The following is a 19,506-nucleotide window of genomic DNA, read 5'->3' on the forward strand; positions in this document are numbered from 1 at the left end:
AAAACGAAAGTTTAGAAGTTCGAGCATTTATTTTTGAAGTGATGGATGGAGAGTGTCTGCTGGAACCACACATCTGGTTGTGGATCTAGTTCTGCTGGTCCCAAAGAGGAACCGAACATCTGGTTCTGGATGTGGCTTTAGTCCTCGTCACTGCCCAGTTCCAGAGGATCCAAGTCCAGGTCCTCCTCATCCAAGTCCAGGTCCTCCAAGTCCTGGAAGAGGGACTCGTCGACCTCCACGTTGTTTCCAGCTGCAACACAGAGAGAGACCTGAACCAGGTCCTGAACCTAATCAATGAATTCTGAACCTGATCCTGAACTCTAAACCTGATCCTGAATGACATTTGACCTCTAGACCCTGACCTCTGATTTTTGACCTCTGGACAGATCAAGTTTCACTGCAGAGTTTAGAGAAGCTGCAGCCAGACGGAAGCCATGAGAGGTTCTGGTTTTACCTTCTTCTAGGAATTGGATGTCTGAAGTGTCCAGGTTGTGGTCTCGTTCAAACAGCTGTTTACCTGTTGACAAAAAAGATTTCTGGAATACGTACATACCAAAGGACATACTGACATACACATACCAAAGGATGGACTGACGTACGGACCAATGTACATACCTACCAAAGGACGTATAGACGTACATACCAACATATGGACCATATGTCCCTACCGACAGACCTATCTGACGAACCAAACGACCGACGTACATGCCACCCGACGTAGCACCCTACGGACCAACCGACCAATGTAGGTGGACCAATGGACCAGTGGACCAACGGACCAATGTACGTCCATCCCTATGGACCAACCAACCAATTTACATACCACCTGACCAATGTACATACGACCCTATGGACCAACTGACCAATGTATGTACCACCCGATTGACCAACCCACCAATGTACGTACGATTCTACGGACAAACCAACCAATGTACAGCCGACCCTATGGACCAACCAACCAATGTATGTACCACCCGATGGACCAACCGACTAATGTACGTACCACTCTCCGGACCAATCAACGGACAAACCCACCAATGTATGTGCAACCGGCGTACCATCTGATAGACCAACCAATTAATGTACATACCAACCGACGAACCAACAGACCAAGGTACGTACGACCCTACGGACCAACCAACCAATTTATATACCACCCGACCAATGTACGTACCACCCTACTGACCAACCGACCAATGTCTGTACCACCCAATTGACCAACTGACCAATTTCTGCATGACCCTATGGACCAAAAAACCAATTTACATACCCCCCGACCAATATACGTACCACCCTACTGACCAACCAACCAATGTATATACCACCTGATGGACCAAACAACCAATGTACGTACGTATCATCCTATGGACCACTCAACCAATGTACGTACCACCCTACCGCCCAACCGACCACTGTACGTACCACCCGACGGACCAACCGACCATTGTATTTACCACCCGACGGTCCAAACGACCAATGTACTTACCACCCGACGGTCCAACCGACCAATGTACGTACCAACCGACTGACTGACCAACCAACCAACCAATGTACATACCAACCGACCAATGTCTGTACCACTCGATTGACCAACCCACCAATACATGTACGACCCTATGGACAAACCTATGTACCACCCGATGGACCAATTGACGGACAAACCCACCAATGTACGTACAACCGGCGTACCACCCGATGGACCAACCAACTACTGTACGTACCACCCGATGGACCAACCAACTAATGTACATGCCACCCGACGGACCAACAGACCAAGGTACGTACAACCCTATGGACCAACCAACCAATTTATATACCACCCGACCAATGTACGTACCATCCTGCGGACCAAACAACCAATTTACATACCACCCGACCAATGTACGTACCACCCTACGGACCAAACAACCAATGTATGTACCACCTGATGGACCACTCAACCAATGTACATACGTATCATCCGATGGACCACTCAACCAATGTATGTACCACCCTACCACCCAACCGACCACTGTACGTACCACCCGACCAATGTATGTACAACCCGACGGACAAACCAACCAATTTATATATCATCCTACAGGCCAACCAACCACTGTATGTACCACCCAATGGACCAACCGACCAATGTACGTACGACTCTACAGACCAGCCAACCAACGTATGTACCACCCGATTGACCAACCGACCAATGTATGTACGACCATACGGACCAAACAACCAATTTATATACCACCGGCCAATGTACGTGTTGGCTGGTGAGTGTTGGTGGCTGGTGGGTGTTGGTGAGTGTTGGTGGGTCGTACGTACATTGGTGGGTGGTGGGTGTTGGTGAGTGGTGGGTGTTGGTGAGTGTTGGTGGGTGTTGGTGAGTGTTGGCGGGTGTTGGTGAGTGTTGGTGGGTGTTGGTGAGTGTTGGTGAGACAACCACACATCTATACATGCACACACTGCTGACAGTAGTCCAAGTTGATCTCAGTTGTCTAATTTTTGTAAATATATATATATTGAAACTTTCAAACCTCGTCAGACTCCCTTCATTTGTTGCTGTCTCAGAGCCGGGCTGTGACAAATGGGGGCTCGTCCGGGAGACATCGTCGTCCGGGAAATACGACTTGGTGACGTTGGAGACCAGCTTTCAGCTGTAGCAAGCATTGTGCCTCATTTTATGAATGAGATGCGTAGTGTTTTGTTGGGGGGTAGTTAACGAGCATGGTAAGTCTTTTTTGTTTTGGTCAGTTCAGCAGCCGTTGTAACTGTTTGTTACGGGGTAGAGCTTTGTCGCCAGAGATGCCGTTCAGAGTAAGTCACTGTAGTTCTGTCCCTGTTAGGCTTCAGAGTGGGCTCCCTTCGGAGTTTGTTGGCGGGTGGGTGTGTTGTGAACGTGGCTGGAGCAGTTGTCTCGGGAGCACATCCTTAGCTGCAGATGAGTCACCTTGTTTTTGAGTGCTTCCCTTTGTGATTTGATTGTGTGAGAGCAGTTTAAGAACTCTGTTCCCGGTCACATTGCTGTGTCCAAGAGTGAGCATAAAGTGAAGACTGCGTATGACTGAGTATGTGCTTACACACAGGGCTGGCCGTGAGTACCACTCTCTGAATGACTTTGGTTACCGGGGAGGTAGTAAATTCCGGATGGCAGGTCAGGGTGAGGAGGAGGAAGTAGGCAGTCCTCGCCTGGGTAACAGTAGGCCCGAAAGGGTTGCACGGGTCAAGTTGACTCAACCAAAACATGCCACTATTTCAAAGGCAGGGGGCATTGGAAAGGGGACGGTCCTACACTTGGGAATAGTGGTGCCCAAGCTAAATCTGCTGCTTTTGCTGCCTCTGTGGAACGTGTGGGTCCTGCCATTTCCTCTTCTCAGCAGAAGGAACCTGGAAGGAGGGGCAGTTTGGATGAGGCAGATTTCTCAGCCTTTGTTTCAGACGACTGGTTGTCACTGGTGGGGAGTGATGTCACTGTGCCGGTTACAATTTTGAGAGGTACTGGGGCTTTTGATTCGTCCATTGCGAGCTCTGTCTTGTCTTTTTTCAGAAGAAACTAATACTGGAGACTTTGTTCTGATGCGGGGGAAGAGGCTGACAGTGTTGTTGGTTCCGCTGCACAGACTGATGCTGAACTGTGGGTTGGTTCAGGAGGAGGTTGCCATGGGGAGGTGACCTGCACTTCCCATTTAGGGGGTGGATGTCATTCTTGGTAACGACCTTGCTGGGAGCCATGTGTGGGCTGATGGTCCACCACCTCCACCCATAGTAACGGCCTGGTCGGAGCAGGGCATGGCTGCTGCTGCTGCTGTTTTGTTCTGTTTTGTTTGCTGACAACCACACATTGATACATACACACTACTGATTTCCACTTTTTTTCTCAGTTGTCTAATTTTTTTAAATATATATATTAAAACTTGGAAACCTCGTCAGACTCCCTTCATTTGTCTGAGTTTCAGAAACGGGCTGTGACAATACCAACGGAAGGACCGGGGTAGGTAGCGACCGGCGTAGGTAGCGACCGGCGTAGGTAGCGACGTACAAACAGATGGACGTACCAATGGATAGACATGCTGACTGACAGACAGATGTACTGACCAACAGATGTACTAATCAACCGACGTACCACCAGACGTTCCGACTGGTGGACGTACCTACCGACATACCGACCGGCGGTCTCTCTCTCTCTGACCTGTCAGTCTGGTCTTTCCTCCCTGCTCCTCCTCCTTCTGTTTCTTCCTCCGCAGTTCAGCCATGTCCACATCAAATCCTGCTTTCCAGGACAGGAAGTTCTCGATGGTCACCACCGTGCCCTGGAATAGAACCTGCAACGCAGAGAAAGAGACAGAGGAACAAGTTTAAAGAACAGAGTTCATAGTCTCTGTCTCTCTCTCTCTGGATTTTGTAAATTTTGTGATTTTTGTCAGCCGTTCATGGTGCGACAGTGTGTGTGGTCAGAGTGAGATGTAGAGGTGACGAGAGGTGGAGGTGGTGAGACACTGGTGGAGGTGATGAGAGGTGGAGGTGAATAAACACCGGTATTGATGACACAGGTAGAGGTGATGATACACTGGTGAAGGTGATGAGAGGTGAATGTGATGAGAGACCATGGTAGAGGTGATGAGACACTGGTGGAGGGGATGGGACACACTGGTGGAGGTGATGAGAGACACTGGTGCAGGTGATGAGAGACAATGGTGGAGGTGATTTGAGACACTATGGTGGAGGTGATGAGAGGTGGCTGTGATGAGAGACAATGATGGGGGTGATGAGACACTGGTGGAGGTGAAATGAGACTGGTGATGAGATGTGGAGGTGATGAAAGACACTGGTGGAGGTGACTGAAAACTGGTAGAGGTGATACGAGACACTCGTGATGAGATGTGGAGGTGATGAGATGTAGAAGTGATGAGAGGTGGAGGTGATGAGGTGAAGAGATGTAGAAGAATTTGTGCAGAAGAATTTATTGTAAGGAAAGCCCCTTGAGATGCAACATCTTGTTTACAAGGGGGACCTAATAGTAGAGGTGAGGAGAGGTAGAGGTGATGAGATGTAGTGGCGATGACGCTGAGCACACCACCTGCTCTCCAGGCTGCACGGAGCCTGATCACTGACATATTGATCACAATCAAATTGATCTCAGACTTATTGATCACTGACATATTGTCTTAAGGAGCCTGATCACTGACATCTTGTCTCTCACAGGAGAAGCTGATGATTGTGATGAAAAACAACAACCAGGAATTAAACCTGAGTTTCCAGGTGAACACGGAGGATTTGATTGTCTCATTTGCCACCACTGAGAACATGAGGTGCTTTAGATGTGGAGGAGCTCCGTGTTCTGAGGAGGAGCCAGTGGGGCAGGATGAGGTGCAGGAGGGAGCGAGAGCGAAGGAACAATGTCCTGCCTATGGTAAAGTATGAGGAGAGAATCATTTTACAAAACAATGTTTTTCCAAAGGGAAGCAGGGTCAAAGGGATGGTGTACAGACTGTGGTGGAGGCGGACCTCGGTATACTGGACCGCTCATGTACACACTCAAGGTGAAAGGGTTAGAGTTAGTTAAAAGATAACCGGTTACTGTTCCAGAGAGACATGAAGCATGTGACAGCTTGGTCCAGGTTAAGACAGTGTATAGTATCAACATGAATGCACATAACAGTGTGGGCGCCATAGCGGAGCAGTACTCCAGTGTATTTAAAGGATTGGGTGTACTACCTTTTACTGACAAGATACAGATAAAAGACCAGTTCTGGAATCATTCTGAGAGCACAGCTGAGCTATAGGCACACACTGACAACACCGGCTACAAACCCAAACATTACTGAGACTCCATACCGCCAGAAGAACACACTGCATTCTCTCAGCGCTGAAGCGGCGCAGACGGCGCCAGGAAAGAAAGAGAAAGAAAGGAGGGCAAGCCGCAAGGCTAAAAGTTAAAAGCTTCAAACACCCGCTCGCTAAACAACATGTAGTTTGTTGCTGGAAGGTGTTGGAGATTGATATTGGAATTGTAAGTGATTATGTCAACAGGGGTATAGTCCTCTCGCTCACCTTCTCAGCCTCCTCAGCCTCTCTCTCTCTCCGTTCTTTCTCTTCCTCCTTCCTGTTCTTCATCAAGTCCACAATGTGATTAAGCTTCTCCTGAACAGCTGTGACCAGAGTGAAGATCATCACCATCCCCAGGTTCTCCTCAGCCTAATGGAGGGGTAGAGAAAGAGGGAGAGAGAGGGAGAAGGAGAGAAACGAGGGAAAGGGGAGGGGGGACGAAGAGGGAGAGAGCGATGGGAAGAGAGAGACAGAGAGAGCAAGAGAGAAGGAGAGGGAGAGAGACAGGGGCAGAAATAGAGGGGCAAAGAGGGGGGGAGGAGAGAGAGACAGAGGAAGAGTTAGACACAAACAAATACCAGACAGGTTAGCCCTCAGGTTAGCCCCATGGCAAGCCCTCACGGTAGCCCTCAGGTTAACCCCATGGCGAACCCTCAGGTAGACCCACGGCGAGCCCTCAGGTTAGCCCCATGGTGAGCCCTCAGGTTAGCCCCATGGCGAGCCCTCAGGTTAGCCTCAAGTCGAGCCCTCAGGTTAGCCTCATGGCGAGCCCTCAGGTTAGCCTCATGGCGAGCCCTCAGGTAGATAACATGGCGAGCGGGCTGCTTTCTGAGCATTAGCCCACCTGCTGCTGCAGTAGTGTAAGTATTTCCTGTGTGTTGCTGTCCTCCAGGTTCTCTTGGGACTGGATCTCCCACAGTGGGGCCTCGTCGGGATACTTCTCCACATATGTGAACTTTAGCGTCGTTTCCACGGCTGCACACACAACACACAGCTGCAGTTAGCCAGCAAGCTTCCCCCATCATTATCATCATCATCATAATCATCATCATACTCTCTCCATCCTGGCCGGCGTCAGATGTAACAGTGATGGTGAAGCAGGACGGATCCTCGGAGAGCACTGCAAACACACACACACACACACACACACACACACACACACACACACACACACACACACACACACACACACACACACACACACACACACACACACACACACACACACACACACACACACACACACACACAATTAGAAAACTCTGCACAGTGATTGATTTGATCGTTAGGGTCCGAGGCCAAGCAGAGCTGGGCGGGACCATTTAGGGTCCGAGCACCAAGGTGCAGAGGACCCTATTGGAATTCCTCAGAGGAATGTAATTCAGTGTCACAAACCAAATTTGTTGTCGCAAACGAACGTGTTTTTGAGGGCCTAAATGTGCACGAAAATTTAAGAAACTTTTCCATTTCATATTCATGGGGTATTACACGTGTGGCGCAACATGGCTCAACAGCGCCACCTGCATACAGAATTTAGAAGATTAAGCCCCGTCATCACATTTCACCAAGAGCTATGGACTTCAGAACACAATGTGACACCCCAAGACACACAAGAGTCCAGGTGGGCAGATCCAAAATCCCAACAGGAAGTATGTCATTTTTAAAGATAGGGCGAAATTTGGCCAATTTTGGCCCAAATTTACATATTTTGTAGAGTGACCTCGTCCCCAGGGGTAATTCCAATTTACCTCATTTTTGTTTCTGGGAATAGAAAAGAGATCGATGAGCAAAGCTTTGTTTAATCTGCTAACGTATGAGGGCGTGGCCACAACCATGCCACACATTCTGATGTTCGCCATGAAAGTCGAAGTGCAGTATAAACAGCCTGAACATGACTCATCAGAACCACATGACTCTGTCGTCACGCCACAAGAGGGTGTGGCCTTAGACACGCTCACCACAGAACAGGAAGTGCAATGTAAACAGCTTGAGCATGGTCAGTTTGACCTCAGACTTGACACGCTGCATCAGAGTCGAGCCCTCATCAGAGCCATACAACAATTACGACCATCAGCCATGGCGCCACCTGCTGGAAACAGGAAGTGGAGTGTAAATAACCTGAAACAGCTCCGTTGTGCCTCAAATTTCACACGTTGCATCACAGTCCGGTCCTCAACACAAGGATCTCAGTTGTAGCTCCACTTCAGGGCATGGATGTTCCCACACCACCAACTTTTATATTCGCCATCAAACAGGAAATATACTGTAAATACTGTCAACATCATGGACATTATATACGTAGACCCCTCATCGACTGGGGAGGGACACGTCAACAGCGCCGCCATCTTGGACAGGTGGTGGTGGAGGCAGGGGTGAATGAACATCGACGATGGAAAGAGGTACTCCTCAATCTCCAAGGAGAATTATAAGTTCAATTTTGTATCAGTCTTCCCTTAAAGACTTAAACACAACACAAGGAAATGTGACTAGTGGTAGTCAGTGTGCATTAATTTGCAGCATACACTTTGTTTAGTGTGTTAATTTGCAGCATACACTTTGTTTAGTGTGTGTTAATGTGCTGTATACACTTTGTTTAGTGTGTGTTAATGTGCTGTATACACTTTTAGTGTGTGTTAATGTGCAGTATACACTTTGTTTATTGTGTGTTAATGTGCTGTATACACTTTGTTTAGTGTGTGTTAATGTGCAGTATACACTTTAAGTTTGTTAATGTGCAGTATACACTTTGTTTGTGTGTTAATGTGCTGTATACTTTGTTTAGTGTGTGTTAATGTGCAGTATACACTTTAAGTGTGTTAATGTGCAGTATACACTTTGTTTAGTGTGTGTTAATGTGCTGTATACACTTTAAGTGTGTTAATGTGCAGTATACACTTTGTTTATTGTGTTAATATGCTGTATACACTTTGTTTAGTGTGTGTTAATGTGCTGTATACACTTTGTTTAGTGTGTGTTAATGTGCAGTATACACTTTAAGTGTGTTAATGTGCAGTATACACTTTAAGTGTGTGTTAATGTGCAGTATACACTTTGTTTATTGTGTGTTAATGTGCTGTATACACTTTTAGTGTGTGTTATGTGCTGTATACACTTTGTTTAGTGTGCATTAATGTGCAGTATACACTTTGTTTATTGTGTGTTAATGTGCTGTATACACTTTGTTTAGTGTGTGTTAAAGTGCAGTATACACTTTTAGTGTGTTAAAGTGCAGTATACACTTTGTTAAGTGTGTTAAAGTGCAGTATACACTTTGTTTTACTGGGCTGTTATTTATGTGAAATCCATTGACTGTTTTGCGATTCCTGTGAAATGGGTTCACTCCCAACACATAATGCAACACGTCATCAAGCTCAGCTAGAGACAGTGGTGGGAGGAATACAGTAGATGCAGAAAAAGCATTTGACTCTGTGGGGTGGGATTTCCTGTATAGAGTGCTGGAGCGGTTTAATCTCCATAAAGTATTTACTAAGAGCACACAGGCCCGATACTATAAAGCTAAAGCTGGGATCAGGATCAGCGGGAGTCTTTGTCAGTAGATCACTTTAGAACGTGGCTGTCGTCAGGTCTGCTCAGCAAGTCCTCGGCTCTTTGACATTTTGCTGGAACCCCTTAGTAATTGGATTAAACAAAATGAAAACATAACGGGTATAGACATAGGGGGAGGGTTACAAAAAATAGCATTATTAGTAGACGATATATTAAGTGTATTTATCACATCCTTCCCTGCACTGAGGACAACCTTCACAGATTATAGTCATTTATCAGGCTACAAAATAAACAGGAAAAACTCAGTTTATCACCTTCAATTATAGAACAGACCAAGCCATTAGGGAGAAATACAAAATCAATTGGGGATCAAAATCAATGAAATATTTGGGGGTCAATTTACCTCAAGATTTAGACAATTAAAATCCATTAATTATGATCCATTGCTCTCTAGAATGAAAGCTGATATTAATAGATGGAATCTGATACCTTATACCAGAATCACACAGAGAGTGGAGGTGATTAAAATGAAGGCGCTGCCCAGGGTTCTGGACTTGTTCCAGACTCTGCCAGTGGAGGTAACGGATAAGATTCTGTCCAGATATATCTGGCAGGGGCGGAGACCCAGACCCAGAACCAGGTACAGGACACTACAGCTGCCCAAAAACAAAGGGGGCGGGGCCTCCCATGCCTGAAGAGCTACTATCAAGCAGCACAGATAAAAATACTATTAAATCTATACAATCCCTCCTACTCAGCAAGGTGGAAGGACATTGAGGCAAGCACAACAGATGGACTCCAGATACAGGCTATGATAGAGGACAATAAACAGACAAATTATTATAGAAGGGACCAACCCATGGTTAGACACGTCACTGAATATCTGGTTTGAGATCATCAGAAATAATGATCTGAACATACAAAGACTATTAAGGTGGATTGCATATGACTCAGAGTTAATACCAAACAGAACAGATAAACGTTTTAAAATGTGGGAAAGGGGAACTATAACATTCTGGGAGCTTTTAAGCAAAAAGGAGATTAAATGTTTCCAAGAAGTTAAAGACCAATACAGTAGAACAAAATTAGATCATTACAGGTATTTGCAACTGAGACACTATCTAGAACAAACAATAAAGGAATGAATTCAAACTTATTAAGATGTTTACTTTAGCATATGAATCAAAATTGGGGAAAAAGGTGATTTCAAAATGATATAAGGGTATTGAGGACTTAAGGGCTCTGACAGTGTGTCTAAAGGAAAGGTGGGAGAGGGAGGCAAGTATTGTCACAACGGTGGACGAATGGGAAGAGATTAACCAACAGCAGTGGAGAACACTGCACACCGCTCTCTGCTCCCCTCAGTGTCAGCCACACCCTCACTCCCACAACTACCCCCCCACAGCCCCCCTGCTCCAGCCTGTCCTTCACAACAGCCCAGGTAAACAGAGAACTGAGGAGGCTAAAGGTCAGGAAGGCAACCGGTCAGGAAGGCATCAGCTACTGCTACTACTGCTGCTACTGCTGCTACTGCTGCTACTGCTGCTACTGCTGCTGCTACTGCTGCTACTACTGCCTGTGTTCAGGCTGTTCCAGTGAGCGCCGCAACCCCACAAGTCACTGACACCCAAGGAACCTCCCAAAAGTCCCTCCTATTGCCTCAGAACCTGTGCAGACCACCTCTGTGGGGTCATGGCGCACATGCTCAACCTGAGCCTTCAACTGGGGAGAGTACCACAGCTCTGGAAGACGACCTGTGTGGTACCGGTGCCGAAGATCTCCCGCACCAAGGACTTCAACCACTTCAGGCCGGTGGCGCTGACATCACACCTGATGAAGACCTTGGAGAGGTTGGTCCTTCTCCATCTGCGCCCCCTGGTGAGCTCATCGATGGACCAGCTCCAGTTGGCCTACCAGCCAGGCATCGGGGTGGAGGACGCTGTCCTCTCCCTCATGGAGAGGGCTGGGAGCTCTGTGAGGATCATGTTCTAGGATTTCTCCAGTGCTTTCAACACCATCCAGTCTCAAGGTAGAGGGTTCAAGTCCCACGCCGGGCACCACCTTCCTGTGGGCTCTCCACCTGAAGGAAGGTTCTTAATGGTGCCATGTGATCTGGGTGACGGTGCTCAGACTGACAACCCCACCACCCGGGAACAGATAAGAGGAAGAAGATGGATGGATGGAATAATAGTACAATGAGAATACCAGTAACTATAAAATAATATGAGAATATAATAATTATAAGAATAGCAATAACAATAATACTGTAGTAGTACAATTATACAATAATTGTCAAATGCAATGCTCTCTCTCTCTCTCTCTCTCTCTCTCTCTCTCCCTCTCTCCCTCTCTCCCTCTCTCCCTCTCCCTCTCCCTCTCCCTCTCCCTCCCTCCCTCCCTCCCTCCCTCCCTCCCACTGGTCCAAGATGGCAGCAGCAGTCGATGAGGCGTCTATGGTCAACATGGTCGGCTTGGTCTCAAACTTTACACCTTACATTACAGTTCATATCTGATCACAGCCATATGACGAAAACAACCGTTGGCCACAGTGCCACGTGAGGCGTACATGCTCCGCTCTGGCTGAAACTTTATAAGTTGCATGAGAGTCCACATCTGATCTCAGCCACAAGACGATTACAACGATCTGGCAATTCGCCACCTGCTGGAAACAGAAAGTATTGCCTCCAGAGCCGACTGACCCCAAATTTCACATGCTTCACTAGATGAAATACAAATGCTAAATTGGCAAACTGACAATCTCGGTTAGAGACTAGGAAGCAGCGAGGAGCCATTTAAGGCTGCTTGAAGCTTCTCGAGGTTTCCTGCCGTCTGAGACTAAAGACTGGATTGTGCAGTGGTACCTCAAGCATTATTTCAGCAGCAGGGGCAGGCTCGGCGGGGAGGGGTCTATTGGAAAAAATACACCTTAAATTATTTATTCTAATGAAGTGTGTACTACTAAATACTACATTGTGGACTACTAAATACTACATTGGTGTACTACTAAATACTGCATTGTGATATGTGATAAATTGGGGGACCAGCTGATATTGAAGGAACCAAACACCCAATATCTTATGGAAGAAATATAATTATTTAAAAACACATCACTGAACCAGTATATAGATGTATACAATATATATACATGAATAAAATATATACAAAGTGTTATACAAAATAACTAGTAAATAGAATTTTGTCCTCCCTCATGAAAGGCTACCAGCTGCAGCAAAGGGTAAAGATGAATTATTTGAACCAGTTTGGAACCTTCCCTAAAGGATGTACCTGCAGATCTGATCCCCTGCAACTCTCAAACTGGGACACAGAGTTTAACGGCCCTTTGATGACTGGTTGCTCTTTATACTCTAACCCCCTAATTGGACTATATTTTGCATTTGTTTTTGTTTTTTTCTGTTTGTTTAAATAGATAACTTGTTGTCTGGTGGGGTGGGGTGGGGTTTTTGTTTGTATTTTCTATGTGCATAAAAACAATAAAATGTGTTAAAAAAAAGAAAAGAAAGAATTTTCTATCAGGAGCCACATACAGTGCAGTTTCATCTTGAGTGGCTGGAATGGTAATATTTGATGAAATAACTAGGGATGTCCCGATCCGAAGATATCGGATCGGGGCCGATATTAGTGATTTGTTAGTGATCGGGGATCGGCAAATCCAGCCGATCACCCCGCAGATCTAAAAAAAAAAAAAAAGAACATGGTCCACAACGTCCCCTAATAACCACAACAATCAGGGACTATAGAAGCTCTGGTGGAGCTGCAGATGCTAGAAGCAGGCGGAGCGGTACCATAGACCTATAAAACTAGAGTTATATACAGTGGTTTGTGTGTTTATGTGCAGAAGTCTACTTCAAAATTTCTATGTGGTCTGTCTTCTGCGTTTTGTTGTGTTTGGTGAGTCACAGCACCCCTAAAGGCCTGGCATGTGTACTACATGTCCTGAAGCCTCGTGTTGAGCCGTGTTCATAGTGAGGTGTGACGGAGGTTTGGGAGAAGGCCAGGGTGGACAAAGATAGTTTTTTCATCGCGTGGATGTACCCTCAGTTTACAACAACAACTAAAGAGAAAGAGAAGAATTTTGATTCAATAAGTGAGTTTTACAATAATTTCTAGGTAAACAAAGCTTCTGCCAATAGTGCTTTTAGCTTCAGACGTCTTAGTCGCTCCAAAAATACACTATTGAGTATCTTAGCAATAGCAATGGAAGTATCGGATCGGGAAAGTATCGGTATCGGCCGATACTCAATTCTGAAAAATCGGATCGGTATCGGGGGCAAAAAGTGTGATCGGGACGTCCCTAATAATAACCTTTAAATTTATTCTTGAAAGTGCCTCTTTGTTGTGGTAGTACACAGTGTACGTGATGAAACTGTTGGTACTGCAAATGACTATAATCTCAACATAAAGTCCATTTTAATGAAACATTGTGGTGAAAATACAGTGAAATGTCAATAAAGTCCTATAAATCCTCGACAACCACGTTGCTTGGTGGTTTGGTGGGCTGGAGCCTTCAGAGGCCGGTCCTGGTCCAACGGGCCTCATGTTGGACTGAAGTAAATTTCACAGCAGTGCCACCTGCTGGAGGCCGTCCTTCATTAGTGTGTTAACTGTTGAAACCTCTTGGTGCAGGATGATGTGTATACTGTTATCGGGTTCCCTCGTCCGAGGTTTGACTGAACACATATTTTAGAGGCTTTGAACCCAGCGCTATTTTTCCGGCCGTCTTTTTGACGTCTGGAAGCTCGCTGCCTAAAACTGCACTGAAATGGAACTGCTGCTACTGCTGCTACTGCTGCTGCTACTGCCTGTGTTCAGGCTGTTCCAGTGAGCGCCGCAACCCCACAAGTCACTGACACCCAGGGAACCTCCCAAAAGTCCCTCCTATTGCCTTATTTATGGAATTTGCCTAATGACGTCGCGTTAGGAGGCTTCCTAAAGGAGTTACTGAAAGGTGTTAGGAGGCTCCCTAAAGGAGTTAGTGTAAGGTGTTAGGAGGCTTCCTAAAGGAATTAGGAAAGGTTTTAGGAGGCTTCCTAAAGGAGTTAGGAAAGGTGTTAGAAGGCTTCCTAAAGGAGTTAGGAAAGGTGTTAGGAGACTTCCTAAAGGAGTAAGGAAAGGTGTTAGGAGGCTTCCTAAAGGAGTTAGTGAAAGATGTTAGGAGGCTTCCTAAAGGAGTAAGGAAAGGTGTTAGGAGGCTTCCTAAAGGAGTTCGTGAAAGATGTTAGGAGGCTTCCTAAAGGAGTTAGTGAAAGATGTTGGGAGGCTTCCTAAAGGAGTTAAGGAAAGGTGTTAGTAAAGGTGATCACGGTGGTGTGGCAGTCAGACTTTCACTTCGTCATTTCATAATAATGCGACGGCGGCTCAAGTTAGTGACGTCTGTCATGGTGGGGAAAGAACTACAGGTTTCTGAAAATGGACTACAAAAAGTTAATTTGGGTTTTATATGATTTCATGATAGACTCTAACCCAACAGGAAGTGACTGACACCCAGACTCTAGAGTCTGGGTGTCAGTCACTTCCTGTTGGGTTAGAGTCTAACCCAACAGGAAGTCCACTATTTGATGTAACTGTGGAATTGAGCTGCTACGGGGTAAATCCAAGAGACCGTAAATTTGGTCAGTATATACAGGGTCCATCCCAATGAACAAGGACTCAAAGTTATTCTGCAAAAGCCAAAGGGCGTGGCCATGGCGGTCTGCAAAAATCTGATGGGTCGCCATGAAACAGGAAGTGACGCGTACCTCTTCTCCACATGATGAAATGGGCCTAAAATTTTCCTGCTTGATCAAAGACCTCCCCAATCAAATCTATCTGCCAATATCTATACACAGATATAGCACCACCTGCTGGCAACAGGAAAGATCTTGTTGTTTTTTTATATAACTTTTTGTGATATTTACAACTTGACTGTATTAACCTTAGATGTGGTGTTGTGAGTGTAAAACATGTTGAAGGTGACTCACGGTGAAAGTTGTAACTTTTGATCAAAGGACATGTGAGCTGCAGTGCCACCTAGTGTCCCGCTGAGGGATGTGACACAGGGTCATTTACATTGACACTGGGACTATAGGTGTTGCTGGGGGGGGGGCTTTGCCGACCGAGAATAAGACATTTGACATTTTCGACCCCTCGATTTTGTATCTCTTGGCCACATTTTCATCACACTGACATGCACCAAACCTCATTACACCCAAGTGCGTGCGTGTGTGAGGACCCGTTCACGACTGCTGGCAGCTCTAATTTGGAAAGTATCTGCTACCTGGAAGCTAAAGGTTCTGAAAGTTCTAAAGGTTCTGAGCTGTGGAGGAGCCCAGGTGGTTCTACAGGTTCTGAAGGCCCCGCCATACTTTCTGCATTGCTCGTCTGCAAATTAGCCTGTGATTTTCCAAACGATGAGACGGACGGAGGATCTCCTCACACAAGCCCAGTCAGCTCTGGCGCATGCGCCGTCAGAGCATTCAGTCGGCGCCGTCACAAAACCTGGGCTGAGCAGTTGACCACAGAGGGCCGACGCAGACCCTCAGGCACATGGACGACGATATTTAGGTCACGACCAATGCAGGCTCTGCAGACATGGAAAATGTGGAAGGGTCTTGAAGGTTCTAAAGGTTCTGACCTGTGAAGGAATCGGGGTAAATGGACTCCAGAGCTTCCAGCTCATTCCTCTGCTCTTCTCCGAAGTCCGTCATGTTTCAGCCGCTTCTCTGATGATCATCACCCAGTGAACTCGGAGAACAACTGTGAAACTAAGAGGACAACTGTGACGTTAAAGGAGGACAACTGTGAAGCTAAAGGAGGACAACTGTGAAGCTAAAGGAGGATAACTGTGACGCTAAAGGAGGATAACTGTGAAGCTAAAGGAGGATAACTGTGACGCTAAAGGAGGATAACTGTGACGCTAAATGAGGATAACTGTGACGCTAAAGGAGGATAACTGTGAAGCAAAAGGAGGATAACTGTGACGCTAAAGGAGGATAACTGTGAAGCTAAAGGAGGATAACTGTGACGCTAAAGGAGGATAACTGAAGCTAAAGGAGGATAACTGTGACGCTAAAGGAGGATAACTGTGACGCTAAAGGAGGATAACTGTGACGCTAAAGGAGGATAACTGTGACGCTAAAGGAGGATAACTGTGAAGCTAAAGGAGGATAACTGTGAAGCTAAAGGAGGATAACTGTGAAGCTAAAGGAGGATAACTGTGACGCTAAAGGAGGATAACTGTGACGCTAAAGGAGGATAACTGTGACGCTAAAGGAGGATAACTGTGAAGCTAAAGGAGGATAACTGTGACGCTAAAGGAGGATAACTGTGAAGCTAAAGGAGGATAACTGTGACGCTAAAGGAGGATAACTGTGACGCTAAAGGAGGATAACTGTGACGCTAAAGGAGGATAACTGTGAAGCTAAAGGAGGATAACTGTGACGCTAAAGGAGGATAACTGTGAAGCTAAAGGAGGAGAACTGTGAAGCTAAAGGAGGATAACTGAAGCTAAAGGAGGATAACTGAAGCTAAAAGAGGATAACTGAAGCTATAGGAGGATAACCGAAGCTAAAAGAGGATAACTAAAGCTATAGGAGGATAACTGAAGCTAAAAGAGGATAACTGAAGCTAAAGGAGGATAACTGAAGCTAAAAGAGGATAACTGTGACACTAAAGGAGGATAACTGTGAAGCTCAAGGAGGATAACTGAAGCTAAAGGAGGATAACTGAAGCTAAAGGAGGATAACTAAAGCTAAAGGAGGATAACTGTGAAGCTAAAAGAGGATAACTGAAGCTAAAGGAGGATAACTGTGAAGCTAAAGGAGGATAACTGAAGCTAATGGAGGATAACTGTGAATCTAAAGGAGGATAACTGTGACGCTAAAGGAGGATAACTGTGACGCTAAAGGAGGATAACTGTGAATCTAAAGGAGGATAACTGTGAATCTAAAGGAGGATAACTGAAGCTAAAGGAGGATAACTGTGAAGCTCAAGGAGGATAACTGTGAATCTAAAGGAGGATAACTGTGAAGCTCAAGGAGGATAACTGAAGCTAAAGGAGGATAACTGTGAAGCTAAAGGAGGATAACTGTGAAGCTAAAGGAGGATAACTGAAGCTAATGGAGGATAACTGTGAAGCTAAAGGAGGATAACTGAAGCTAATGGAGGATAACTGTGAATCTAAAGGAGGATAACTGAAGCTAAAGGAGGATAACTGTGAAGCTAAAGGAGGATAACTGTGAAGCTAAAGGAGGATAACTGTGAAGCTAAAGGAGGATAACTGTGAAGCTAAAGGAGGATAACTGAAGCTAATGGAGGATAACTGTGAAGCTAAAGGAGGATAACTGTGAAGCTAAAGGAGGATAACTGAAGCTAATGGAGGATAACTGTGAATCTAAAGGAGGATAACTGTGAAGCTAAAGGAGGATAACTGAAGCTAAAGGAGGATAACTAAAGCTAAAGGAGGATAACTGTGAAGCTAAAGGAGGATAACTGTGAAGCTAAAGGAGGATAACTGAAGCTAATGGAGGATAACTGTGAATCTAAAGGAGGATAACTGTGAAGCTAAAGGAGGATAACTGAAGCTAAAGGAGGATAACTAAAGCTAAAGGAGGATAACTGTGAAGCTAAAGGAGGATAACTGTGACGCTAAAGGAGGATAACTGTGACGCTAAAGGAGGATAACTGAAGCTAAAGGAGGATAACTAAACAGGGTCCTAATGAACTACTGACTAGTACACATTAGCAGTTTATAACCTCCTGATCTCGAAGAATAAATTGAATAAAGATGAAAAAGTATCATCTTACTTTGACCCTCGTGTGGAGCAGTTGATCGATCACATCTGTCTCGGACTGATTCCCAAAGTAGATGAAACTACAAATAAATGTTGTATTACACGAACTAAAGTTATCGATTAAAGTTGTCTTAACACAATAAAAGACAGACTACTTGATTTAATCCGTTTCTTTTAAGATCCACCGTCACTTATCTGACATCTGCTTGTAAGGTCTGCTGACGGTCTTCTTCTTCTTCTTTCATTTATTGGCAGGTTGCAAACAGCGTAAGGTGCATACCGCCACCCACTGTACATCAGTGTGTAGCGTCAAATGTCCACCTATATATTCTGCCTATTAAATGCGTCTGTCTCAGAAAGTTAAACAATGTCTTCCTGACGTCACCCCCCCCCCCTTTCTGATGCACATTTTGCACAGTGAATTATTATTATTATATGTTCCACCTTCTCTTTCACGCCACATCTCTCACACTTATCAGTATTATTTTTGCTCATCACATTCATTATGTCATTCAGACCAGTATGCCCCCCCCCTCTCAGTCTCATCATGAAATTTCTTCTCTTCTGTTTCTTCCTTTAAAGATTTTTGTTCTTACTGATTTTTGTATGTTGTAGTATTTTATCCCTTTCTCATCCTTTTCCCATCTTTCCTGCCATATTTTCAGAGCCATTTTCCTTCTCATCTCCTTTTCCACATTGTATTGTGACCATTCTATTCTCATCCAGAGCCTTTCTGCTTGGTTACCTGCCTCCTCATTGCCCTTCAGCCCAGTGTGAGCTGGCAGCCAGCAGAACTGTACCTCAGCGCCACCGCACTGAAGTCTGTGCACATTGTGCTGCATTCCAGTGAGCAAGTCTTCTCTCATACTGTGTGATGACTGTAGGCAAGAGAGAGTGTGTATACCACCACCCTAACTGGTCTGACCTCCTCCACCCACTGGAGACTGATGATTGCTGCAACCATTTCTGTTGTGAAGATCGACAAGTGATCTGTATATATACTGTACTGACGTACTGTATACAGTCCAAACGCTGGTATGTCTGTGAATATTTTGAGATAATCGTCGTAAACTGTTCTTAGGTATTCGCTCGTTCTCTCACCCACTTAACTGACACTCCATTCATTCTTCATATTACAAACATTCATATCCACTTCTGCTCCAGGTATTATTCGAGGGGAAATCCTCCTGATGGGACTGGGTAGTGTGAATTCGAAGGTATCAATCTCACACCTTTCACCCTTTCATTTCCTGTCCATCTAAACCGTCTTCTCTTGTACCCGGCATATTCCCTGCAGCTCAGGGGCACTAGTGCTGCTGGATTCTTTCCCTGATGCCTTCCAGCTTCACCCAATGAGTCACTGCAAGTTTCTTTTGCCTGATCTCCAGAGACATCTCTC

The 19,506-nt window shown here is 45.6% G+C and overlaps 1 protein-coding gene across 3 annotated transcripts; it reads right to left on the minus strand.

The window, feature by feature from the left end:
* Positions 1 to 5: 5 nt before the first annotated feature.
* Positions 6 to 18,484, minus strand: rwdd1 (RWD domain containing 1). Of its 3 annotated transcripts, none has more exons than XM_080471936.1 (8): positions 18,121 to 18,484; positions 15,950 to 16,079; positions 6,866 to 6,931; positions 6,656 to 6,786; positions 6,037 to 6,180; positions 4,175 to 4,307; positions 455 to 517; positions 6 to 250 (listed from the first exon to the last, which is right to left on the minus strand). In XM_080471936.1, the coding sequence occupies exons 2-8, from the start codon at positions 16,020 to 16,022 to the stop codon at positions 138 to 140; spliced, it is 723 nt and encodes a 240-aa protein (XP_080328062.1). In that variant the 5' UTR covers positions 16,023 to 16,079; positions 18,121 to 18,484; the 3' UTR covers positions 6 to 137. The 3 variants fall into 3 exon arrangements, with proteins under 3 accessions (XP_080328062.1, XP_080328061.1, XP_080328060.1); XM_080471935.1 differs by having other exon boundaries at positions 14 to 269; positions 363 to 517; positions 18,121 to 18,357; XM_080471934.1 differs by having other exon boundaries at positions 14 to 281; positions 363 to 517; positions 18,121 to 18,357.
* Positions 18,485 to 19,506: the final 1,022 nt, after the last annotated feature.

The sequence above is a fragment of the Lipophrys pholis genome (assembly GCF_963383615.2).
Source record: "Lipophrys pholis genome assembly, chromosome: 9".
In the NCBI taxonomy this organism is placed as follows: domain Eukaryota; kingdom Metazoa; phylum Chordata; class Actinopteri; order Blenniiformes; family Blenniidae; genus Lipophrys; species Lipophrys pholis.

What these genes read in the sequence shown, in the direction of transcription:
- rwdd1 (XM_080471934.1), bottom strand. Translation starts at nt 16,022, where the DNA reads ATGACGGACTTCGGAGAAGAGCAGAGGAATGAGCTGGAAGCTCTGGAG. An exon ending in TTACCCCGATTCCTTCACAG is followed by an intron (nt 6,932 to 15,949) that starts GTCAGAACCTTT and finishes GTGTGTTTGCAG; the next exon opens with TGCTCTCCGAGGATCCGTCC. An exon ending in AGGAAAGACCAGACTGACAG is followed by an intron (nt 518 to 4,174) that starts GTCAGAGAGAGA and finishes TTTTGTCAACAG; the next exon opens with GTAAACAGCTGTTTGAACGA.